This window comes from Palaemon carinicauda, chromosome 22 (assembly GCF_036898095.1).
Source record: "Palaemon carinicauda isolate YSFRI2023 chromosome 22, ASM3689809v2, whole genome shotgun sequence".
NCBI classification, from domain to species: Eukaryota; Metazoa; Arthropoda; class Malacostraca; order Decapoda; family Palaemonidae; genus Palaemon; species Palaemon carinicauda.
Genome location: NC_090746.1, coordinates 78,263,881 through 78,286,380, shown reverse-complemented (window position 1 = coordinate 78,286,380; position 22,500 = coordinate 78,263,881). Strand labels below are relative to the sequence as shown.

At 34.6% G+C, this 22,500-nt stretch overlaps 1 protein-coding gene across 1 annotated transcript in view; it reads left to right on the top strand.

The window, feature by feature from the left end:
- The first annotated feature begins 9,614 nt into the window (after positions 1–9,614).
- Positions 9,615–22,500, top strand: part of LOC137616141 (prolyl 4-hydroxylase subunit alpha-2-like) — a 15,278-nt gene continuing 2,392 nt past the window's right edge. Inside the window, exons 1-7 of the mRNA XM_068345814.1 lie at positions 9,615–9,772; positions 10,597–10,773; positions 11,253–11,422; positions 12,384–12,548; positions 19,414–19,587; positions 20,062–20,130; positions 22,064–22,252. Of these exons, the coding sequence (XP_068201915.1) occupies positions 9,667–9,772; positions 10,597–10,773; positions 11,253–11,422; positions 12,384–12,548; positions 19,414–19,587; positions 20,062–20,130; positions 22,064–22,252 (1,050 nt within the window). The 5' untranslated portion in view covers positions 9,615–9,666. The remainder of the gene's footprint in view (positions 9,773–10,596; positions 10,774–11,252; positions 11,423–12,383; positions 12,549–19,413; positions 19,588–20,061; positions 20,131–22,063; positions 22,253–22,500) is intronic.

Sequence of the window (22,500 nt, the reverse complement as noted above, 5' to 3'; positions counted from 1 at the left end):
GCCCTTCATCACCCTGCTGGCCATTACGGATTGGTGATGGGGGGAGTTTTAAGACTGATTGCTCTCAGCAAACCAACCTGGTATGGGTGGCCCTGACTAATACAACTTTGCTGATCTTAGCGATACACAAACCCTTCCACCAAGTTAAGGTATCCCCGTTCAGAAAGGGATATATATATATATATATATATATATATATATATATATATATATATATATATATATATATATATATATATATATGTGTGTGTGTGTGTGTGTGTGTGTGTGTGTGTTTGTCTGTGTTACACACAGAAAGCAATTCCTTAAGTTTAACAGATAGTTTACAGTGGCCAATAAAAAAAATTCTGCAGTATTGCCCCTCGTGTATGTATCTTTACCAAAAAAAAAAAAGAAAAAGAAAAAAAATAGTTGAAAGTGGTTAAGTAATAAAAATCCTTTCTTCCTAAATCAAAAAGAAGAAGGATCACGCACCAAGAATACAATCAGTCACTTGAATGACGGGAAATGGCAGTACTAATAAAAAACAAGAGGCAATGACAGTTCTTTTGGCCTGTAAAGAAGATTGAACATGCACGTTCTTCCTGTACCCCGGCATTCCGGCACATTCTGCAATTCCACTAATATGGGAACAATACCTGGACCACGTTCCAATCTGTAAAAGTATTGAGGAACCTCGTCTTGTCCATTCGCCTTACTCTGTTATTTTCGGGCCTTAGTGTAAGTCGTTCAAATAGCCCTTTCAAGTTTCGCCAACTTTCGTAAGTAGTAATTGCTTCTCAATATCACTAACACTGTGCTCCAAAGGATTTTCGTAAGTTACTATTGAAACTGGGATGGGGTTGCTTTGGACATTTCTTTGGCATTAAACAAATAGATATTTAGAGTTAGGCAGTAATGGGAGAGAGAGAGAGAGAGAGAGAGAGAGAGAGAGAGAGAGAGAGAGAGAGAGAGAGAGAGAGAGAGATAAACGTTAAGTAAACTTAAAAAGTGTAAGTTGTGTGAAAAGGTGTTTTTACCAAATGGGAAAACCAGTCATATTAAATTGATAACCAGAAAAATTTAAGTATATTTGGCAGAAGCCATAAAGGTATTGAAAAAAGTGTTTTCGATATTTGACAAAACCATGTTTTTCAATTTCCAGATGTAAACTATATTCATGTGTGATCGTGAAAACAAAAGTAATATTTCAAGGGAAAACGAGTGTTAAATATTTCAAGGGAAAACGAGCCTTAACACTTAAATGAAAAATAGGAGTTTTCTTTACGTAACCAAAAATCATTAGGTAAGTAACCCCCCCCCCCCCCAAAAAAAAGACTGTAAAAAACATCCCCTGACCAAATTCGATAGTATCAACTTAAAACCTGTTTCAGGAGCTAATTTCCTTGCAGCTAGATCGACTTTACAAGGTCAAGGTGTGAGAGACATGGAATCAAAACGGAAAATAAAAAAAAAAATGTTTTACTGATTGGATAAGTGAATAGTCCCGTGAGGATTTGTGTAAGTACTACGTGCGAGAAAGGGGGGTTTCTACTTAAAAAAAAAAAAAAAAAAAAATTGGAAAGTACTGGTGAAATAATTGATTTTCTATAAATTAGGAGTTGGATATTACCTAATATTTATATAGTCTTGTATGGTACATGATAATGCATGTTACAGCAGTAAACCTAATTGTATTAATCGATAAGATTTAATCTTACGAACGATATATGTCATTTACTAATTTAAACACTTTCATTTGTACTGTAAATCTAGCGTCCCATAATATACCCTACATACCGGCAATACATCTGTAACTAAACTGTTTTCAACAACTGGCTCCAGCACTGATAATTGAAGGCGTATAACGGAATTGGTGAAATTACTCCTGAAGACGATAGAGAGAGAGAGAGAGAGAGAGAGAGAGAGAGAGAGAGAGAGAGAGAGAGAGAGAGAGACCCGTTCTTGTAAGTTCTGTTCCCTTTCTGTCTTTCTTCTATTAATTTTCCCTATTTTTCATAAAAGAGAAAAGTAATAATTATTTTACAGGTAAATAAAATTAAATTTTTTGTTCAAATACAAGCCAATATTTTGCATCATGTACAATTCAGTAAACGGAAACTTATTTGCATAATAATAATAATAATAATAATAATAATAATAATAATAATAATAATAATAATAATAATAATAATAATAATAATACCTGGACCGTGTTCCAGTCTGCAAAAGCTCTGTGAAACCTCGTCTCGTTGGTAGTAAAAGACCTGGGACTACAATATAGGGACGGACAGACAGGGTTATACAAGAACCTCAACCAGACGTCACTCTGGTGGCCACGACAACGAAAAAAATATCACTCATGGATGTCACAGTACCGTGGAACTCACGAGTGAAAAATAATGGGGAAAAAATCTAAAAGTTCCAAGATTTATGAATTTAATTGAGAAGGGTATAGTATATACAAGTAGAGGTGGTGCCAATAATCACAGGAACACAAGGGATCATAACTAAATAAGTGAAAAGGAGTTTTTAGGAAGTAGGAACCGGTATAGCCCCAGGACTTGTGCAAAAGAGCGTGCTACTTGAAACAGCACATACAGTATAGTGAGAAAATTGATGGATTCTGAAAGCGTTTTAAACGTTGTAGATGCTGTCTGAGCAAAGGTCTGGCAGTAATTTTGGTAATCTGGAAGCATTTTAGAAGTTATAGATGCAGTCTGAGTAAAGATCTGGCAGTGCTTTTAGTATTTTTAAAGCGTTAACCACTCGTCTCGGGATACTGTGAATAACAAATGATAATAATAATAATAATAATAATAATAATAATAATAATAATAATAATAATAATAATAATAATAATAATAATAATATTAATAACAATAATAATAATTATAATGATGATGATGATGATGATAATAATAAAATGCATGTTTAGCAGGAACCATAACAAAAACAATGATTGCAATGAAAGAACAAGACCCTTGTAGCTTCAGAGCGACCTATTGCAATATTTCAGAACTGCTCTCCTCCTAGGTAACCGCAGAGGTATTCAGTGTCAGGTGCAAGATGAAGCAGACAGGGTTATAGGTACAAAGATGAATTAAGCTCCTTTGTTCTCTCGCGGACTCGTGTTACTTGCGATACTTTGCGTTAAACAGCTGTTTTCCTGGTCTGAGAGAGAGAGAGAGAGAGAGAGAGAGAGAGAGAGAGAGAGAGAGAGAGAGATGATTTAGCACCCAGATGAAGTAATGCTTAAACGATATCTTGTACTTGAGAGAGAGAGAGAGAGAGAGAGAGAGAGAGAGTGAGAGAGAGAGAGAGAGAGAGAGAGAGAGAGAGAGAGAGATTTAGCAATGCTTCAAAATCCCAAGAAATAAACAATCCAACCAGATGAATTAATTCTTGAAAGAATATCTGAAATCAGGCTAAGCCAGCCATTACGTCAGGCCATTTCGTGGATTGGTAACTACCAATGAGAGTTAGACTTGTGACCGTATGTAAGATCCGGGTGATGGGAATACCAACATCAATAAAGAAAATAGATTAATAGATATCTACATTACACATTAGAAGTGGTAGTGGGTCCCAATGAGATCAGAAAAGAAACAGAGGGGGTAGGGGAAACTGGAAAAATTACAAATGTTCCTTTTAATGTTTTTACCTTACCCCATTTGATCTATTATTTTACTCCTTCCTATTTAAACCTACCTAAAATGCGTACGCAAAGACTTTTAAATAATAATAATAATAATAATAATAATAATAATAATAATAATAATAATAATAATAATAATAATAAGAGCAATTTGAGATTTATGCCCTCCGCCGAAGGTTAATGGAATCGTCCGTGGCCTAAGATCTAGCTGTGGTGGAAATTGCCTCAAAATCCGCCAATTTGTTTTGACGTTGCCTTTAAAATGGCGAAAAATGCAAATCCGGATCTAGAATCACGATACGGATCCGATTCATCTCCAAAATTCAATTGGGTTGACCATAACCTAAGCACTGTCTGTTGTGAAAAATTTCATCAAATTCACCGGCGTCAATGACTTTAGATGTCAGGATGCCTGAAAACTTTAAATCAATCAATCAATCAATCATCAAATTCATAAATAAATAAACCGACTCAGTTTTATAACCTCCTTGGCGGAAGTAATAATAATAATAATAATAATAATAATAATAATAATAATAATAATAATAATAATAATAATAATAATAATAATGATGATGATGATGATGATAATAATAGATGCCATACCTAGTCATTGAAAAACAATCTTGATTGAGTACAGTATGAGCCGATATAGCCCTAGGACATGTGTGAAAGAGCGTGCTACTTGAAACAGCTTACAAATTGAGGGCAATGATGGACTCCTAGGGAAGCTGGGTGCAACCCGGAACCCAACACTATAAACCATCAGTCTCATAAGACTTATTAACAAAAAATAAAATAATAATAATAATAATAATAATAATAATAATAATAATAATAATAATAATAATCACAAGAGCTTCTGAAATAATAAGATTAACAATAATTCAACTTGTTTTAGATCTTCCTTCCTAGCAAGACAAGTGAACACACCAACTTGGTAGCCATTTCTTACAGTCGAGTGACTGCTCTGACAACAGAATTAATAATAATTGTGGATAATTTGATCATCAAAGAAGCAGAGTGACTGTTGGTAGCAATCCGATATTTTCTGAATATTCCTGGTTAAAAACGACTAGAAAAAGGAAGAAAAAAAAATACTAATTTTTTATTTAGAGGAACAACAACCATTTTCATGAATAATTTGCTACCAGTGGCTTTGCTCTATTGGGGGTGACCCACAACAGTTGATTGACAACTAGGTCTTTAATTCATTGTTTAGGTCAAAGCGGTATTTTTTTCCCGGAATCGCGCCCAACTAAAGCTACCAATGGTGAAATTAGGAGTTTATCCGGTGATCTAATTAGCAGAACGGATAACAAGTGACAACACCCGAATCAATGGGCGGTATTCATAAAGAAAAGGATATGCTTAAACTTGCAAAATATGAAGGAAATCCTTCTACTTGTATTCATAAACATTTCAAGCAAAGGCTTCTACTTTTAGAGCAAAAGCATATCCTTATAATCACATAAAAGTAAATGGATATACATAAAGAAGACCCTTTACTTCATATAAAGAGCATATGCTTCGAAAAAGCGGAGTCTGGTCGGTAGCAGATGTTATTCCGTTTTGAAGAACAAAATGTACAGTGGCTTGCAGACAGATATCTTGTCCACACCTGGAATCTCGATGAAATATCAAGGTTAAGCCATAACTTGGTGATATGCATTTTACATTTGCTTTTGCATGTATAAACAGTTGGGAGAATACGAAGGCTGCTGTATTTACGGATGTATGTATGTACAAACAGTATATATGTATGTATGTATGTATGTATGTATGTATGTATGTATATATATATATATATATATATATATATATATATATATATATATATATATATGTGTGTGTGTGTGTGCGTGTGTGTGTACAGTACATGCAAATATACTGTATTCATATAATATATAGATATAGTTTATATATATATATATATATATATATATATATACAGTATATATATATATATATATATATATATATATATATATATGTATAATATATATGTATATGTATGTATATATTATATATATGTTTATGTATGTATATATATGTGTGTGTATATATATGTATATATATACATGGTATAAATATACATATATGCACAGGATATTCATATACTGCAAAAGCTTATATACATGCATGTATATACACATATATAAACTATATATATACATATATATATATATATATATATATATATATATATATATATATATATATACTGTATATAAATCGATTTGTACCAGAAATAGATTGTTCTTAACCCCAAACCTGAAATAATTTAGCTGAAATCAACTATTTCAATTCGGTTTGCTTTAAACTTCAATTACCCTTCGCCCTTCGTACGGGTATCTTAAAGTTTCCTTCAAACTGCAAAGTTGAGCGTTCAGCGTCTTCAAAACTTTTCAACTCAAATCCATAAATCAAATCACGTAGTTTATTATTATTATTATTATTATTATTATTATTATTATTATTATTATTATTATTATTATTATTATTATTATTATTATTGTTGTTGTTGTTGTTGTTATAAAACAAGAATGGAATTTTTCGCGAGTCCTGAAAGAATTCGGAAGAAAATCTTCTCAGATTTCCAAATGGCTTCCGAAGAAATAGCCATAGACTTAGCATGGAATTCTGAATGCCTCCAGAACGGAATCTCAGAACGGTATCGGAAGAAAACTTTCCCAGATTTCCAAATGGCTTCAGAAAAAATAGCCATAGACTTAGCATGGAATTATGAATGCCTCCAGAACGGAATCTCAGAACGATTTCGGAAGAAAACTTTCCCGAATTTCCAAAAGTCTTCAAAGGACATAGCCGTATACTTAACATGGATTTCTGAATGACTCCAGAACTGAAATTTCCAGGAGCAATCCTGAACAACTCCTCCCCGAGCTTCAAATGATTTCTGAAGACCTGATCTTCATTTTTTCAAACGTAGCCTGCAACACCTCACATGATCTGTATGTAGCTGGCGAAATCTAACCAAGGAATTGCGCGTCAATAGGAGTAAGAGGAAATAAGTTGATGACTGGGAGAAGGATTTCACTTAACTCAGAGATCGCGTTCTGGCGGAATAGGAAGCAGCCGGTAAGAATTATGTGTTACGTCTTCGGAACACCATTAACTACAGATGGTTTTGGTTGCTGCCGAAGTTTCTGATCGTTCGTTTTATATCGCCCGCCCTATAGAAAGACACGGGATCTTCCGTTGGCAGCTGAGCTTTGAAGATCATAATGCATGCGCCTTGAAGGATCCTTTGCTTGGGCTTGTGCGACGATGTCTTATTAAAGGAGATTCTTGGAAAAAGTACGAGGCTTTGTATCGGTGCAAAAACGGATTGCGGGTTATGAGGATGGAGGCAGAATGGTTCAACTGAACGGTGAGTGACGTGTAGTTCTTCAACAGGATTGTCCCAAAATTCGCCATTGAAGTAAGGACATATCCAGACGACATTGGTAAATATATTATGTTGTTCGTCATTTACTTTGGCATGATAGTGTAAGCGGCGAAATCGATAGTATTCATCTCTTTACTCATTGCCCAGATAGGTAAATAATAAATGCCTTCGATTTCCCTGAGGAATCTGACGAAGTGAGGACTCTCGGCACTGAAATCTCTTGAAATCTAGAAGGACACTGACGAACTAAGGAAGAGAGACAATGAAATCTCGAAAGAAACAGATAATCAAATGAAAGAAGATCTTGAAAACTAGAAGACAGGAGAGAACAGCGAAGAGGAGCCTCTAATGCCAGAGGTAAGACACCTAAAAATAGAGAGCCTCTAGTGCTAGAAGTAAGGCACCTTAAAATATAGATCGAAGACCCTCTAATGCTAAAAGTATGGAACCTAGAAATATATGTCAAAGAACTTCTAATGCTAAAAGTGTGGGAGCAAAAGAGAGAGGTCAAAGAGCTTCTAATGTTAAATATGTGGGAGCTATAAAGAGAGGTCAAAGAACTTCTAATGCTTGAGGTAAGGGAGCTGAAAAGAGGTCAAAGAACTTCTAATGCTAGAGTGGTAGCTAAAAAGAGGTCAAAGAACTTCTAATGCTAGAGGTGTGGGAGCTAAAAAGAGGTCAAAGAACTTCAAATGCTAGAGGTGTGGGAGCTAAAAAGAAGTCAAAGAACTTCTAAAGCTAGAGGTGTGGGAGCTAAAAAGAGGTCAAAGAACTTCTAATACTAGAGGTGTGGGAGCTAAAAAGAGGTCAAAGAACTTCTAATGCTAGAGGTGTGGGAACTAAAATGAGGTCAAAGAACTTCTAATGCTAGAGGTGTCGGAGCTAAAAAGAGGTCAAAGAACCTCTAATGCTAGAGGTGTGGGAGCTAAAAGGAGGCCAAAGAACTTCTAATGCAAGGGGTTTGGGAGCTAAAAAGAGGTCAAAGATCTAATGAAAGGGGTGTGGGAGCTAAAAAGAGGTCAAAGAACTTCTAATGCAAGGGGTGTGGGAGCTAAAAAGAGGTCAAAGAACTTCTAATGAAAGGGGTGTGGGAGCTAAAAAGAGGTCAAAAAACTTCTAATGCAAGGAGTGTGGGAGATAAAAAGAGGTCAAAGAACTTCTAATGCAAGGAGTGTGGGAGATAAAAAGAGGTCAAAGAACTTCTAATGCAAGGGGTGGGGGAGCTAAAAAGAGGTCAAAGAACTTCTAATGCAAGGGGTAGGGGAGCTAAAAAGAGGTCAAAGAACTTCTAATGCAAGGGGTGTGGGAGCTAAAAAGAGGTCAAAGAACTTCTAATGCAAGGGGTGTGGGAGCTAAAAAGAGGTCAAAGAACTTCTAATGCAAGGGTGTGGGAGCTGAAAAGAGGTCAAAGATCTTCTAATGCAAGGGGTGTGGGATCTAAAAAGAGGTCAAAGAACTTCTAATGCAAGGGGTTTGGGAGATAAAAAGAGGTCAAAGAACCTCTAATGCTAGAGGTGTGGGAGCTAAAAAGAGGTCAAAGAACTTCTAATGCAAGGGGTGTGGGAGCTAAAAAGAGGTCAAAGATCTTCTAATGCAAGGGGTGTGGGAGCTAAAAAGAGGTCAAAGAACTTCTAATGGAAGGGGTGTGGGAGCTAAAAAGAGGTCAAAGAACTTCTAATGCAAGGGGTGTGGGATCTAAAAAGAGGTCAAAGAACTTCTAATGCAAGGGGTGTGGGAGATAAAAAGAGGTCAAAGAACTTCTAATGCAAGGGGTGTGGGAGCTTAAAAGAGGTCAAAGAACTTCTAATGCAAGGGGTGTGGGAGCTAAAAAGAGGTCAAAGAACTTCTAATGCAAGGGGTGGGAGATAGATGTCGCCAGCGAGGAATACAAGTAAAAACAGGGCATTAAATACGTATTATAAATACTAAACTCTTTCTTATCTTGACAGCACAAGTGAAATCTTACAAGTTCCAACATGTAACTAAGCGCTCCCGAAACACGAGTCAACCTTTTACTTCTGCTTGGAGGATATCCTCGCAAGTAAAAGGTAATCATTATGAATATGGAAAGAAAGATTTGCTTATACCTCTACCTTTTGCTTCAGAAAATTACCTTGTACTTCTACCTTTATGCTTACAAGGATATCCTTCATTTTTATGAATACCTCCCAACTGTGTAGATGCACCTTACAAATTTGACATGAAATACAGGTGCAGACCCAATCCTTGGAACCATATAACAGGAAACATCCTTGCCTGGCGTTCTGCTGGGCTGGGATTCGATTGTGATTAAGCTTGATAATTTTTTGTCGTGTCTGCAACCTCATCATCCTTGTGAGCTAATGGTAGGGTGTTTGGGGGAGCCTATAGGTGTACCTGCGGAGTCATCAGCAGCCATTGCCTAGCCCTCCCTGCTCCTAACTTGTGTGGAGAGGGATATCTTAAATTGATCATATGTATATATGGTCAGTCTCTAGGGCACTATCAATGTCCCTTGTCTCTGCCATTCATGAGAAACCTTCAAACCCCAACACTTAAAGAAACATTCCCTTCCTTCTACAGGTATCTCCAGGAATACGAGCAAGTGTCGGCCGAGGGCGTCGCTACTGACGAAGGTATCATGGAAAGACTCGCCGGGAACCCGGTCCACGCTTTCCATCTCATGAAGAGACTGACGGTTGACTGGCGTCACATTGAAGATCAGGCCAAGAAGGATTATTGGATAAGTTAGTTACCCAGAAGGGTATATGTTTTATCTCAGTTTGCTGTTTTTCTTTGTTGGACTGAAAACAAAATCATGGATTGACTTTTAGATAATTAAGCTCACTCAAGCAGTTAGTGTACGAGTCAATCAGACATTCAATCAATCATTTAGTTATCAAATGAATCAATAAGTTATTAGCCAATCAGTCAGTCAGTCATTCTAGAAGTTTGTGTATGACTCAACCAATAAGTAAGTCAATCAATCAGTCAGACATTCAGTCCACTACTCATTTACCAGATGAATCAGTAAGCCAGTCAATCAGTTACCGAATGAATAAGTCAGTTAGTCAATCAATCACCAAATGAATCAATCAGTCAGTCAATCAGTCCACTATTCAATTAGTAAATGAATCAGTCCGTCAGTTAGTATATAAGCCAATAAGACAGTCATTCAAGCAGTTTGCGTCAGTCAGTCAATCATTCAGTTAGCAAATAAATCAATCAGTCAGCCAGTTAGTATGCAAGCCAATCAGTCAGTGAGTCAAGCAGTTAGAATGTAAGTCAATCAGTCAGCCAGTCAGTCAACCATTCAATTAGCAAATTAAAAAATCAATCAGCCAGTTAATATAAAAACTAATCAGTAAGTCAGTTAACAAAGGATCAGTTATTTAGTCAGTTAGTTAGCATATAAATCAATCAGTCATCCAGTTAGTATGTAAATCAATCAGTCAGTTAACTAGCTAGTATGTCAATCAGTCAGTCAGTTATTTTTAGATGACGAAATCAAAGCAGAGGAGATGTATACTAATGACAACATTCGTATTCCTAACCTAAACTTCCTCGGCAGATGTTGTAGAAGCCATGGGTGGTGGAGTCGGGGGACGTGGTGGTTTGAGTGTGAGGCTCCCTGCGGAAGAAGACCTCCATGGAGCCGCTCAGGCCCTTGTAAGGCTCCACGATGTCTATAACCTTAACATGACCCAACTCGTGAGGGGAAACGTTTGGGGTGTGCAGAGTTTTGCCGGTAAGGATACTTCGTTTTTATAACGATTATCATACGAGTAGTTATAGTAACATTATTGGTAATGACAATAGTCATTATAAACTTAAGTGTATAATAATAATAATAATGATAATAATAATAATAATAATAATAATAATAATAATAATAATAATAATAATAATAATAATAATAACAATAATAACAATAATAATAATAATAATAATAACAATAATAATGATAACACAAAAGACTAAGTAAAACAAATTAGAATATTCCCTAAAAAGCAAAAGATTACTTAAGAAACGTACGAGAGAGAGAGAGAGAGAGAGAGAGAGAGAGAGAGAGAGAGAGAGAGAGAGCTCGGAATAATGGAATCCCCATTGTTTTATCTAACTTAATAAAAATACAGATTTAGCTTAATATGCTATTATAGTACCGTTTTTAATTTAAAAAAACCCACAAAAGAACAAAATTGATCCTAACCATTACTCAAAATTCAGAGCTGACTGCCCAAGACTGCCTCTACATGGGCAAACACTCCTTCAATATGGGTATGTACCCACGTGCCATCCAGTGGTTCGAGGAGGCCTACACCTTGGCAGGGCATGAGGGAAACGTCACCGTGACCCAAGACCAGGTCAATATGTTCCTGAACACGGCCATAAAGGCGGTAAGTAGAGAGACTTTTTTTTTCGATGTCCGTATTCAGCCCAAACGTGAAGTAAGGCAGGAAAAGAAAGTGATAAGGATGTCTGCAAAGCTTTTAAAACACATACAGAGAGAGAAACTACAGTATAGGGTCTATAACAATGATATTTTTATTCAAACTAATGACAGTAACGTGGATAAAACTTTTCATTTCAAAGATTTCGTGTTTGATAATTTTCTAATCATGTTTGTGTATCACGAAAGTCAAGATCTACTATAACTTAGTAAATAAAGGTGTCAGTTTTGTCTAAAAAAAATTTAAATTTTTTAAGACCGGGTTTCCAGTAAGGAAAAACACTTCGATTTAAACATCACAGAATTTTCTTTACCTTAAATGTCATCAATAAGGAGACTTTCTCTTACGACATCGTATGCCTCAGCTATGAAGAATTTCCCATGCCCATTATGAAAGAATTTGAATACGACATTTTGAATGACTGGAGTTTGGGTTCAAATATATGTCTACTAAAAATATTGAATTTTGATGAAATTATTCTCACATAGGCTATGAATGATCAAGAATTTACTCTGAATTTTGGCCTTTGGAGAAATCTCTCCACATTGAATGGCAAAAACCTGAAGAATTCGTTCTGAACGGAAATGAACGTTTTAAGAAATCCCTACTTAAATGTTAGGAATTTACAGAAATCCTACGTCTTAAATTAAAAAAAAAATAGTTAAACGATTAATTTTGCGTTGAATGAAAGAAATCTAAAAACTCATTGTATATTTAAACACAGATATTTGGATAAAATACTTTGCTTAAATATTGATAATTTTGATAACTGCCACCGTCCTAAATATCAAAAAGGAAAAAAAATCACTACCGTTAATCTCAGATATTTGAAGAAATCTAAATAGACTGGAATGAGGTCAATCTATCTACTGTCAAATCATCATGATTTCTACCCCATTTGTTTCAGTATGACGAAAGCACCCTTACTCGACCTGAGCTGGGTCATTCTGTTACGATGCCCTTAGAGAAGAAGAGCGAGACCCAAGTCACCCAGTACCGCTTGGGCAACGACTTGACCCCGCAGGAGGACGCTCATAATTTCCAAGCTCTCTGTCGTGGTGAAAAGTTGCTTGTGAGTTGACTCATACTTTCAGATTTTCCGTTTTTTTTTTCTATTTGTTTCATCATTTTTTTTTTTCTTAATATGGCAAGGACGTTAACCTGTTAAACCATTCACTTTTATCTTGGACTGGAACCCATGCATAAACGAAAAATTTCCTAATGAAATTAAAGTTTGATTCCATTTGCTTTAATTTGGTTTCAACATGTTTTTTTTTTAATATGGCAAGACCCTTAACCTATATTAATCCCTTCATTTTCATCCGGGACTAGAACCCTCGTAAGAACAAAACAAAATTCTTAATGGCATTAACGTTTGATTCCACAGCTCAGATCTTTACTCTCCTAAACTGACATCGGTTTATTCAAATAATTCATTTCCTTACTCTGGTATCAGATTGATACCAATATTTTAATTCATTATTCCTAGCAAGAAAAATATTTGTTATCAGTTTTATTCTCATAATTCAACTCAGAAATCCCTGACTGTGAGTTGTCTGGAATCAGATTGATCCTAATAAATTAATTCTTTATCCCCAGAAAGATATGTATTTTGCGTCAGTTTGATTCCAATGATTCAATTCTTTATCCCTAGAGATTAAATTTCTTATCAACAGACATTTAAATATTCGGTGTCAGCTTGATGACAAATATTAACTCCTTATCCTCATACAGATAAATATTCAGTGTCAGCTTTACTCCAATGATTAAATTCCTTATCCACAGAAAGATAAATATTGTGTCAGTTTGATCCCAATAGTCCAATTCCTTGTCCTCAAAAAGATGAATATTTTGTGTCCGGTTGATCCTAACGATTCAATTCCTTATCCCCATAAAGATAAATATTTTGTGTTAGATTTATCCTAATGTTGCAATTCGTTATCCCCATAAAGAAAAATATTCGGTGTCAGATTTATCCCAATGTTTCAATTCCTTATCCCCACAAAGAGAAATATTCGGTGTCACATTTATCCCAATGTTTCAATTCCTTATTCCCACAAAGAGAAATATTCGGTGTCACATTTATCCCAATGTTTCAATTCCTTATCCCCACAAAGAGAAATATTCGGTGTCACATTTATCCCAATGTTTCAATTCCTTATCCTCACAAAGATAAATATTCGGTGTTAGATTTATCCCAATGTTTCAATTCCTTATTCCCACGAAGATAAATATTCGGTGTTAGATTTATCCCAATGTTTCAATTTCTTATCCTCACAAAGATAAATATTCGGTGTCACATTTATCCCAATGTTTCAATTCCTTATCCTCACAAAGATAAATATTCTGTGTTAGATTTATCCCAATGTTTCAATTCCTTATTCCCACGAAGATAAATATTCGGTGTTAGATTTATCCCAATGTTTCAATTCCTTATTCCCACGAAGATAAATATTCGGTGTTAGATTTATCCCAATGTTTCAATTCCTTATTCCCACGAAGATAAATATTCGGTGTTAGATTTATCCCAATGTTTCAATTCCTTATTCCCACGAAGATAAATATTCGGTGTTAGATTTATCCCAATGTTTCAATTCCTTATTCCCACGAAGATAAATATTCGGTGTTAGATTTATCCCAATGTTTCAATTCCTTATTCCCACGAAGATAAATATTCTGTGTTAGATTTATCCCAATGTTTCAATTCCTTATTCCCACGAAGATAAATATTCGGTGTTAGATTTATCCCAATGTTTCAATTCCTTATTCCCACGAAGATAAATATTCTGTGTTAGATTTATCCCAATGTTTCAATTCCTTATTCCCACGAAGATAAATATTCTGTGTCAGATTTATCCCAATGTTTCAATTCCTTATTCCCACGAAGATAAATATTCGGTGTTAGATTTATCCCAATGTTTCAATTCCTTATTCCCACGAAGATAAATATTCGGTGTTAGATTTATCCCAATGTTTCAATTCCTTATCCTCACAAAGATAAATATTCGGTGTCACATTTATCCCAATGTTTCAATTCCTTATCCTCACAAAGATAAATATTCTGTGTTAGATTTATCCCAATGTTTCAATTCCTTATTCCCACGAAGATAAATATTCTGTGTTAGATTTATCCCAATGTTTCAATTCCTTATTCCCACGAAGATAAATATTCGGTGTTAGATTTATCCCAATGTTTCAATTCCTTATTCCCACGAAGATAAATATTCTGTGTTAGATTTATCCCAATGTTTCAATTTCTTATTACCACAAAGATAAATATTCGGTGTTAGATTTATCCCAATGTTTCAATTTCTTATTACCACAAAGATAAATATTTGGTGTTAGATTTATCCCAATGATTCAATTCCTTATCACCGCAAAGATAGATATTCGGTGTCAGACTTATCCTAATGTTTCAATTCTTTATCCCCACAAAGGTAAATATTCGGTGTCAGGTTTATCCCAACAATTCAATTCCTTATCACACAAAGATAAATATTTGGTGTTAGATTTATCCCAATGATTCAATTCCTTATCACCGCAAAGATAGATATTCGGTGTCAGACTTATCCCAATGTTTCAATTCTTTATCCCCACAAAGGTAAATATTCGGTGTCAGGTTTATCCCAACAATTCAATTCCTTATCACACAAAGATAAATATTTTGCGTTAGATTTATCCCAATGTTTCAATTCCTTATGCCCACAAAGATAAATATTCGGTGTTAGATTTATCCCAATGTTTCAATTCCTTATCCCCACAAAGATACATATTCGGTGTTAGATTTATCCTAATGTTTCAATACCTTATCCCCGCAAAGATAGATATTCGGTGTCAGACTTATCCCAATGTTTCAATTCTTTATCCCCACGAAGGTAAATATTCGGTGTCAGATTCATCCCAAAAATTCAATTCCTTATCTCACAAAGATAAATATTTTGCGTTAGATTTATCCCAATGTTTCAATTCTTAATCCCCAGAACGATAACCATTCGGTTTCAGATTTATCCCAATGTTTCAATTCTTAATCCCCAGAACGATAACCATTCGGTTTCAGATTTATCCCAATGTTTCAATTCTTAATCCCCAGAACGATAACCATTCGGTTTCAGATTTATCCCAATGTTTCAATTCTTAATCCCCAGAACAATGAATATTCGGTGTCAGATTTATCTCAATGTTTCAATTCTTAATCCCCAGAATGATAAATATTCGGTGTCAGATTTATCCCAATGTTTCAATTCTTAATCCTCAGAACGATAAATATTCGGTGTCAGATTTATCCCAATGTTTCAATTCTTAATCCCCAGAACGATAAATATTCGGTGTCAGATTTATCCCAATGTTTCAATTCTTAATCCCCAGAACGATAAATATTCGGTGTCAGATTTATCCCAATTTTTCAATTCTTAATCCCCAGAACGATAAATATTCCGTGTCAGATTTATCCTAATATTCCAATTCTTAATCCCCAGAACGATAACCATTCGGTTTCAGATTTATCCCAATATTTCAATTCTTAATCCCCAGAACGATAACCATTCGGTTTCAGATTTATCCCAATGTTTCAATTCTTAATCCCCAGAACGATAACCATTCGGTTTCAGATTTATCGCAATGTTTCAATTCTTAATCCCCAGAACAATGAATATTCGGTGTCAGATTTATCTCAATGTTTCAATTCTTAATCCCCAGAACGATAAATATTCCGTGTCAGATTTATCCCAATGTTTCAATTCTTAATCCCCAGAACGATAACCATTCGGTTTCAGATTTATCCCAATATTTCAATTCTTAATCCCCAGAACGATAACCATTCGGTTTCAGATTTATCCCAATGTTTCAATTCTTAATCCCCAGAACAATGAATATTCGGTGTCAGATTTATCTCAATGTTTCAATTCTTAATCCCCAGAATGATAAATATTCGGTGTCAGATTTATCCCAATGTTTCAATTCTTAATCCCCAGAACGATAAATATTCGGTGTCAGATTTATCCCAATGTTTCAATTCTTAATCCCCAGAACGATAAATATTCGGTGTCAGATTTATCCCAATGTTTCAATTCTTAAACCCCAGAACGATAAATATTCCGTGTCAGATTTATCCCAATGTTTCAATTCTTAATCCCCAGAATGATAAATATTCGGTGTCAGAATTATCCCAATGTTTCAATTCTTAATCCCCAGAACGATAGATATTCTGTGTCAGATTTATCCCAATGCTTCAATTCTTAATCCCCAGAACGATAAATATTCAGTGTCAGATTTATCCCAATGTTTCAATTCTTAATCCCCAGAACGATAAATATTCGGTGCAAGATTTATCCCAATGTTTCAATTCTTAATCCTCAGAACGATAAATATTCGGTGTCAGAACTATCCCAATGTTTCAATTCTTAATCCCCAGAACGATAAATATTCGGTGTCAGATTTATCCAAATGTTTCAATTCTTAATCCCCAGAACGATAAATATTCGGTGTCAGATTTATCCCAATGTTTCAATTCTTAATCCCCAGAACGATAAATATTCGGTGTCAGATTTATCCCAATGTTTCAATTCTTAATCCCCAGAACGATAAATATTCGGTGTCAGATTTATCCCAATGTTTCAATTCTTTATCCCCACAAAGGTAAATATTCGGTGTCAGGTTTATCCCAACAATTCAATTCCTTATCACACAAAGATAAATATTTGGTGTTAGATTTATCCCAATGATTCAATTCCTTATCACCGCAAAGATAGATATTCGGTGTCAGACTTATCCCAATGTTTCAATTCTTTATCCCCACAAAGGTAAATATTCGGTGTCAGGTTTATCCCAACAATTCAATTCCTTATCACACAAAGATAAATATTTTGCGTTAGATTTATCCCAATGTTTCAATTCCTTATGCCCACAAAGATAAATATTCGGTGTTAGATTTATCCCAATGTTTCAATTCCTTATCCCCACAAAGATACATATTCGGTGTTAGATTTATCCTAATGTTTCAATACCTTATCCCCGCAAAGATAGATATTCGGTGTCAGACTTATCCCAATGTTTCAATTCTTTATCCCCACGAAGGTAAATATTCGGTGTCAGATTCATCCCAAAAATTCAATTCCTTATCTCACAAAGATAAATATTTTGCGTTAGATTTATCCCAATGTTTCAATTCTTAATCCCCAGAACGATAACCATTCGGTTTCAGATTTATCCCAATGTTTCAATTCTTAATCCCCAGAACGATAACCATTCGGTTTCAGATTTATCCCAATGTTTCAATTCTTAATCCCCAGAACGATAACCATTCGGTTTCAGATTTATCCCAATGTTTCAATTCTTAATCCCCAGAACAATGAATATTCGGTGTCAGATTTATCTCAATGTTTCAATTCTTAATCCCCAGAATGATAAATATTCGGTGTCAGATTTATCCCAATGTTTCAATTCTTAATCCTCAGAACGATAAATATTCGGTGTCAGATTTATCCCAATGTTTCAATTCTTAATCCCCAGAACGATAAATATTCGGTGTCAGATTTATCCCAATGTTTCAATTCTTAATCCCCAGAACGATAAATATTCGGTGTCAGATTTATCCCAATTTTTCAATTCTTAATCCCCAGAACGATAAATATTCCGTGTCAGATTTATCCTAATATTCCAATTCTTAATCCCCAGAACGATAACCATTCGGTTTCAGATTTATCCCAATATTTCAATTCTTAATCCCCAGAACGATAACCATTCGGTTTCAGATTTATCCCAATGTTTCAATTCTTAATCCCCAGAACGATAACCATTCGGTTTCAGATTTATCGCAATGTTTCAATTCTTAATCCCCAGAACAATGAATATTCGGTGTCAGATTTATCTCAATGTTTCAATTCTTAATCCCCAGAACGATAAATATTCCGTGTCAGATTTATCCCAATGTTTCAATTCTTAATCCCCAGAACGATAACCATTCGGTTTCAGATTTATCCCAATATTTCAATTCTTAATCCCCAGAACGATAACCATTCGGTTTCAGATTTATCCCAATGTTTCAATTCTTAATCCCCAGAACAATGAATATTCGGTGTCAGATTTATCTCAATGTTTCAATTCTTAATCCCCAGAATGATAAATATTCGGTGTCAGATTTATCCCAATGTTTCAATTCTTAATCCCCAGAACGATAAATATTCGGTGTCAGATTTATCCCAATGTTTCAATTCTTAATCCCCAGAACGATAAATATTCGGTGTCAGATTTATCCCAATGTTTCAATTCTTAAACCCCAGAACGATAAATATTCCGTGTCAGATTTATCCCAATGTTTCAATTCTTAATCCCCAGAATGATAAACATTCGGTGTCAGAATTATCCCAATGTTTCAATTCTTAATCCCCAGAACGATAGATATTCTGTGTCAGATTTATCCCAATGTTTCAATTCTTAATCCCCAGAACGATAAATATTCGGTGCAAGATTTATCCCAATGTTTCAATTCTTAATCCTCAGAACGATAAATATTCGGTGTCAGAACTATCCCAATGTTTCAATTCTTAATCCCCAGAACGATAAATATTCGGTGTCAGATTTATCCAAATGTTTCAATTCTTAATCCCCAGAACGATAAATATTCGGTGTCAGATTTATCCCAATGTTTCAATTCTTAATCCCCAGAACGATAAATATTCGGTGTCAGATTTATCCCAATGTTTCAATTCTTAATCCCCAGAACGATAAATATTCGGTGTCAGAATTATCCCAATGTTTCAATTCTTAATCCCCAGAACGATAAATATTCCGTGTCAGAATTATCCCAATGTTTCAATTCTTAATCCCTAGAACGATAAATATTCCGTGTCAGAATTATCCCAATGTTTCAATTCTTAATCCCCAGAATGATAAATATTCAGTGTTAGCTTGATTTCAACAATTCATTTCCTCGTCCTCAGAACGACAGTTACCTGGCGTCTCTAACCTGCTTCTACGATCACCGGAACCAACCCTACTTCTTCCTAATGCCTGTCAAAGTGGAGATGCACCACAGGCAGCCTGACCTGCTCACCTTCCACGAAGCTATAAGCGAATTTGAAATCAACCATATTAAGAGCATTGCCAAACCTATGGTAAGAAACGTTATAAATTATCACTTCTGTTTGTCACAGAGTTATTCTTGTTTGTCGAATCATTGTAATAGCTACATACATAACAATGAAAATACGTCCATGACTATTAAATCATTGTTATCATAAGATATTTTGGAAGAAAAATAAACGTATTTTTTTTTCTAGTTTATATAAGAATGGATGGTGGTGATACTGTAATAAATTTAATTATCGCTGACAAACAAAGAATTTTAGAAATTTACCTCAATTATTTAAAAGTACAGAGCTAGAATTCTTTTAATAAATCTTCGAGAGTCCAAATAGCATGAGAAACTAATAGAAATAATTTCTTATAAGTAAACTTAAATGTATTTTCAATCGTTCATTTGTTAATGAGTATAACCTGAATTTACTTATATTATGCAATTAAAATGTCATCAACATGGTATAAAATTAAATATTTTATATCATCTACCATTCATCTGTTAATTTCAGCTTGCTCGAGCTATGGTTCAGGGACAGCAAGGCAAAGGAAATACAATAAGCAACACTCGTACTTCAAAGGTAGGGGAAATTATAATCACCTAGTCTACCCTATAAAAAAATAATTTCGTTTTCCTTACCTCAGAAAACGAGTTATAAAGCATTGTACCTAAAACCATATATTTTTAACATAAACTCAACTAACTTGACATAATCTATTGCCGATTTCCTCCACTTGTTATCATCTTACTGACGTTGAGTATTACATTAAAAAATTATAAATTTATGAGTTTAAGATTAGAATTTATTGAAACATTAAAATACCAAAAGTAAATTTATCTTTACAAGACCTCAAAACACGATATTTGTGCTTATCAGTTGGTTCAAACACCTTATGTGAAAAAGAAAATCGTTATTCGACTAAGCTACGGTTGGTTGTTCTATTTTCACTTAAATATTCATGGGAAAACCCCCCCCCCTCTCTCTCTCTCTCTCTCTCTCTCTCTCTCTCTCTCTCTCTCTCTCTCTCTAATTTGATTACTAAAAATTCGATAATTTTGAATATAACCTCTAGCTTCGGTACGACTGCTGTGCTTGAAACGATTACGAAAATAAGCAGGTAACATAGATTTATGTAGTAACGGGCATTGTAGGTAAAAGAATTATGAAATTTTACCATTCTTTGTCTTCAATAATTTTAGAAATTGCTATTGTAGATCTTGCTAACTTTGTATATGGTACATTTTATTCAGTAAGAATTTCCCCCAGTTTTTTAATTCAGTAATGCATTTCACTATAATGTTTAGATGAAAATCAAATCTATGTGCTGGTTAAGTGGTACATTCATGTACAGCAACTAGCATCCATACCAAAGACATTGTCTATCCTGTGAAGCACTGCATCATCTATGGAGGTACAGTAATGGATTTTTTTTTATTATCATCATGTCTCCTGAGGTGTACTAAATGTAATTATTCATTTAACATACCAGTATATGTATGAGTGACACACGTTTTAATCAGGCTATATTTTTTGAATTAATATAAACCGAGTTGTCAATTTAGAAACGATGTTATATTTAAATTTGCTGAACTATTTAAGATCAAATTGAGGGGAAACAGACTATAGAAACACACATTTGAAAGAATATAACCAATGCATTCGTAACTGACAACTCAGAACGATCATGATGCAAGAAAAGAAGTTTAAAAACACCTGTCACAATACCCAAGGTTGAATTCTGCTTCACATTAGTTGGGAATCAAATATATATATCTTATTGTCATGAACATTCCAAGGGTGAAAAATAGCAATTCAAATGAAAATGTCTAGAACATAGGTGGAGGTTTTACAATTTATGGCCCAGTAAAAAACTTGAGGAATAATCAGAAATATAATTCATCTTGTTATGCATCAATGTATAAAGGCCTAAAGGTCGCGCGTGAATGGCAGTGACAATGTACTAGCAGGATAAAGTCATAGAAACTGAATATATATATATATATATATATATATATATATATATATATATATATATATATATATATATCATAAGTGCCCAAGCCCACTCCCCCCCCTCAAGCTAGGACCACGGAGGGCCAGGCAATGGTTGCTGATGACTCGGCAGGTAGACCTATAGACTCCCCCAAACCATAGCTCACAAAGATGGTGGGGTTGCATACACTACAAGAAACTATCGAGATTGAGTGTCTCTCGAATCCCAATCCAGCAGAACGCCAGACAGGGATGTTGCAATAGGCTACCACTAAATAAACACTGAGGAACCTGTTGATAAGACTATTTTGTCGGAAGTTCAATTATGAATATTTAAGAATATAAGTAAACAAAACATAAATATTCATCAACACATCAGAGAAATAATATCTCTTCAAGTGAATGAAACATGACTTCTAAACACTTTTATGAAATATACTCTACAGTATTCCTCGACTTACTGAATTTTATACGATAATTTTCATTAATAAAATAATCAAAATAATTTTTGCTTTTACAGGTTGGATGGTTAGACGATACAATGGATTTCATTATCAATAAAGTGAACAGGAGAGTGGAGATGATCACAGGACTCTCTACCAACGTAGGAGCCGACGACGCAGAGTTAATGCAAGTGTCCAACTATGGTATTGGTGGCCACTACAATCCACATCACGATTACCTACTTGTAGACAAGACAGAAGACGAGGTAAAGGGGCCCTGAGATTTCTTTTTAGAAATATTTTGGTTTTTAGGAAAGGGGGATGAACATTAATGTCTGTGTTTGAGATAGGACTCGGTTTTACAGGAAATAGAAGAACATTATAGCTTTTATTTTGTAAACAGAACACTGATTTATTATAGTACAAACTATCAATTTAACATAGAATTTTTTTATGTTTTAATACAAGACATAAGTATATCTTCACAACTGAAGTTTAATTATCTCATATTTAT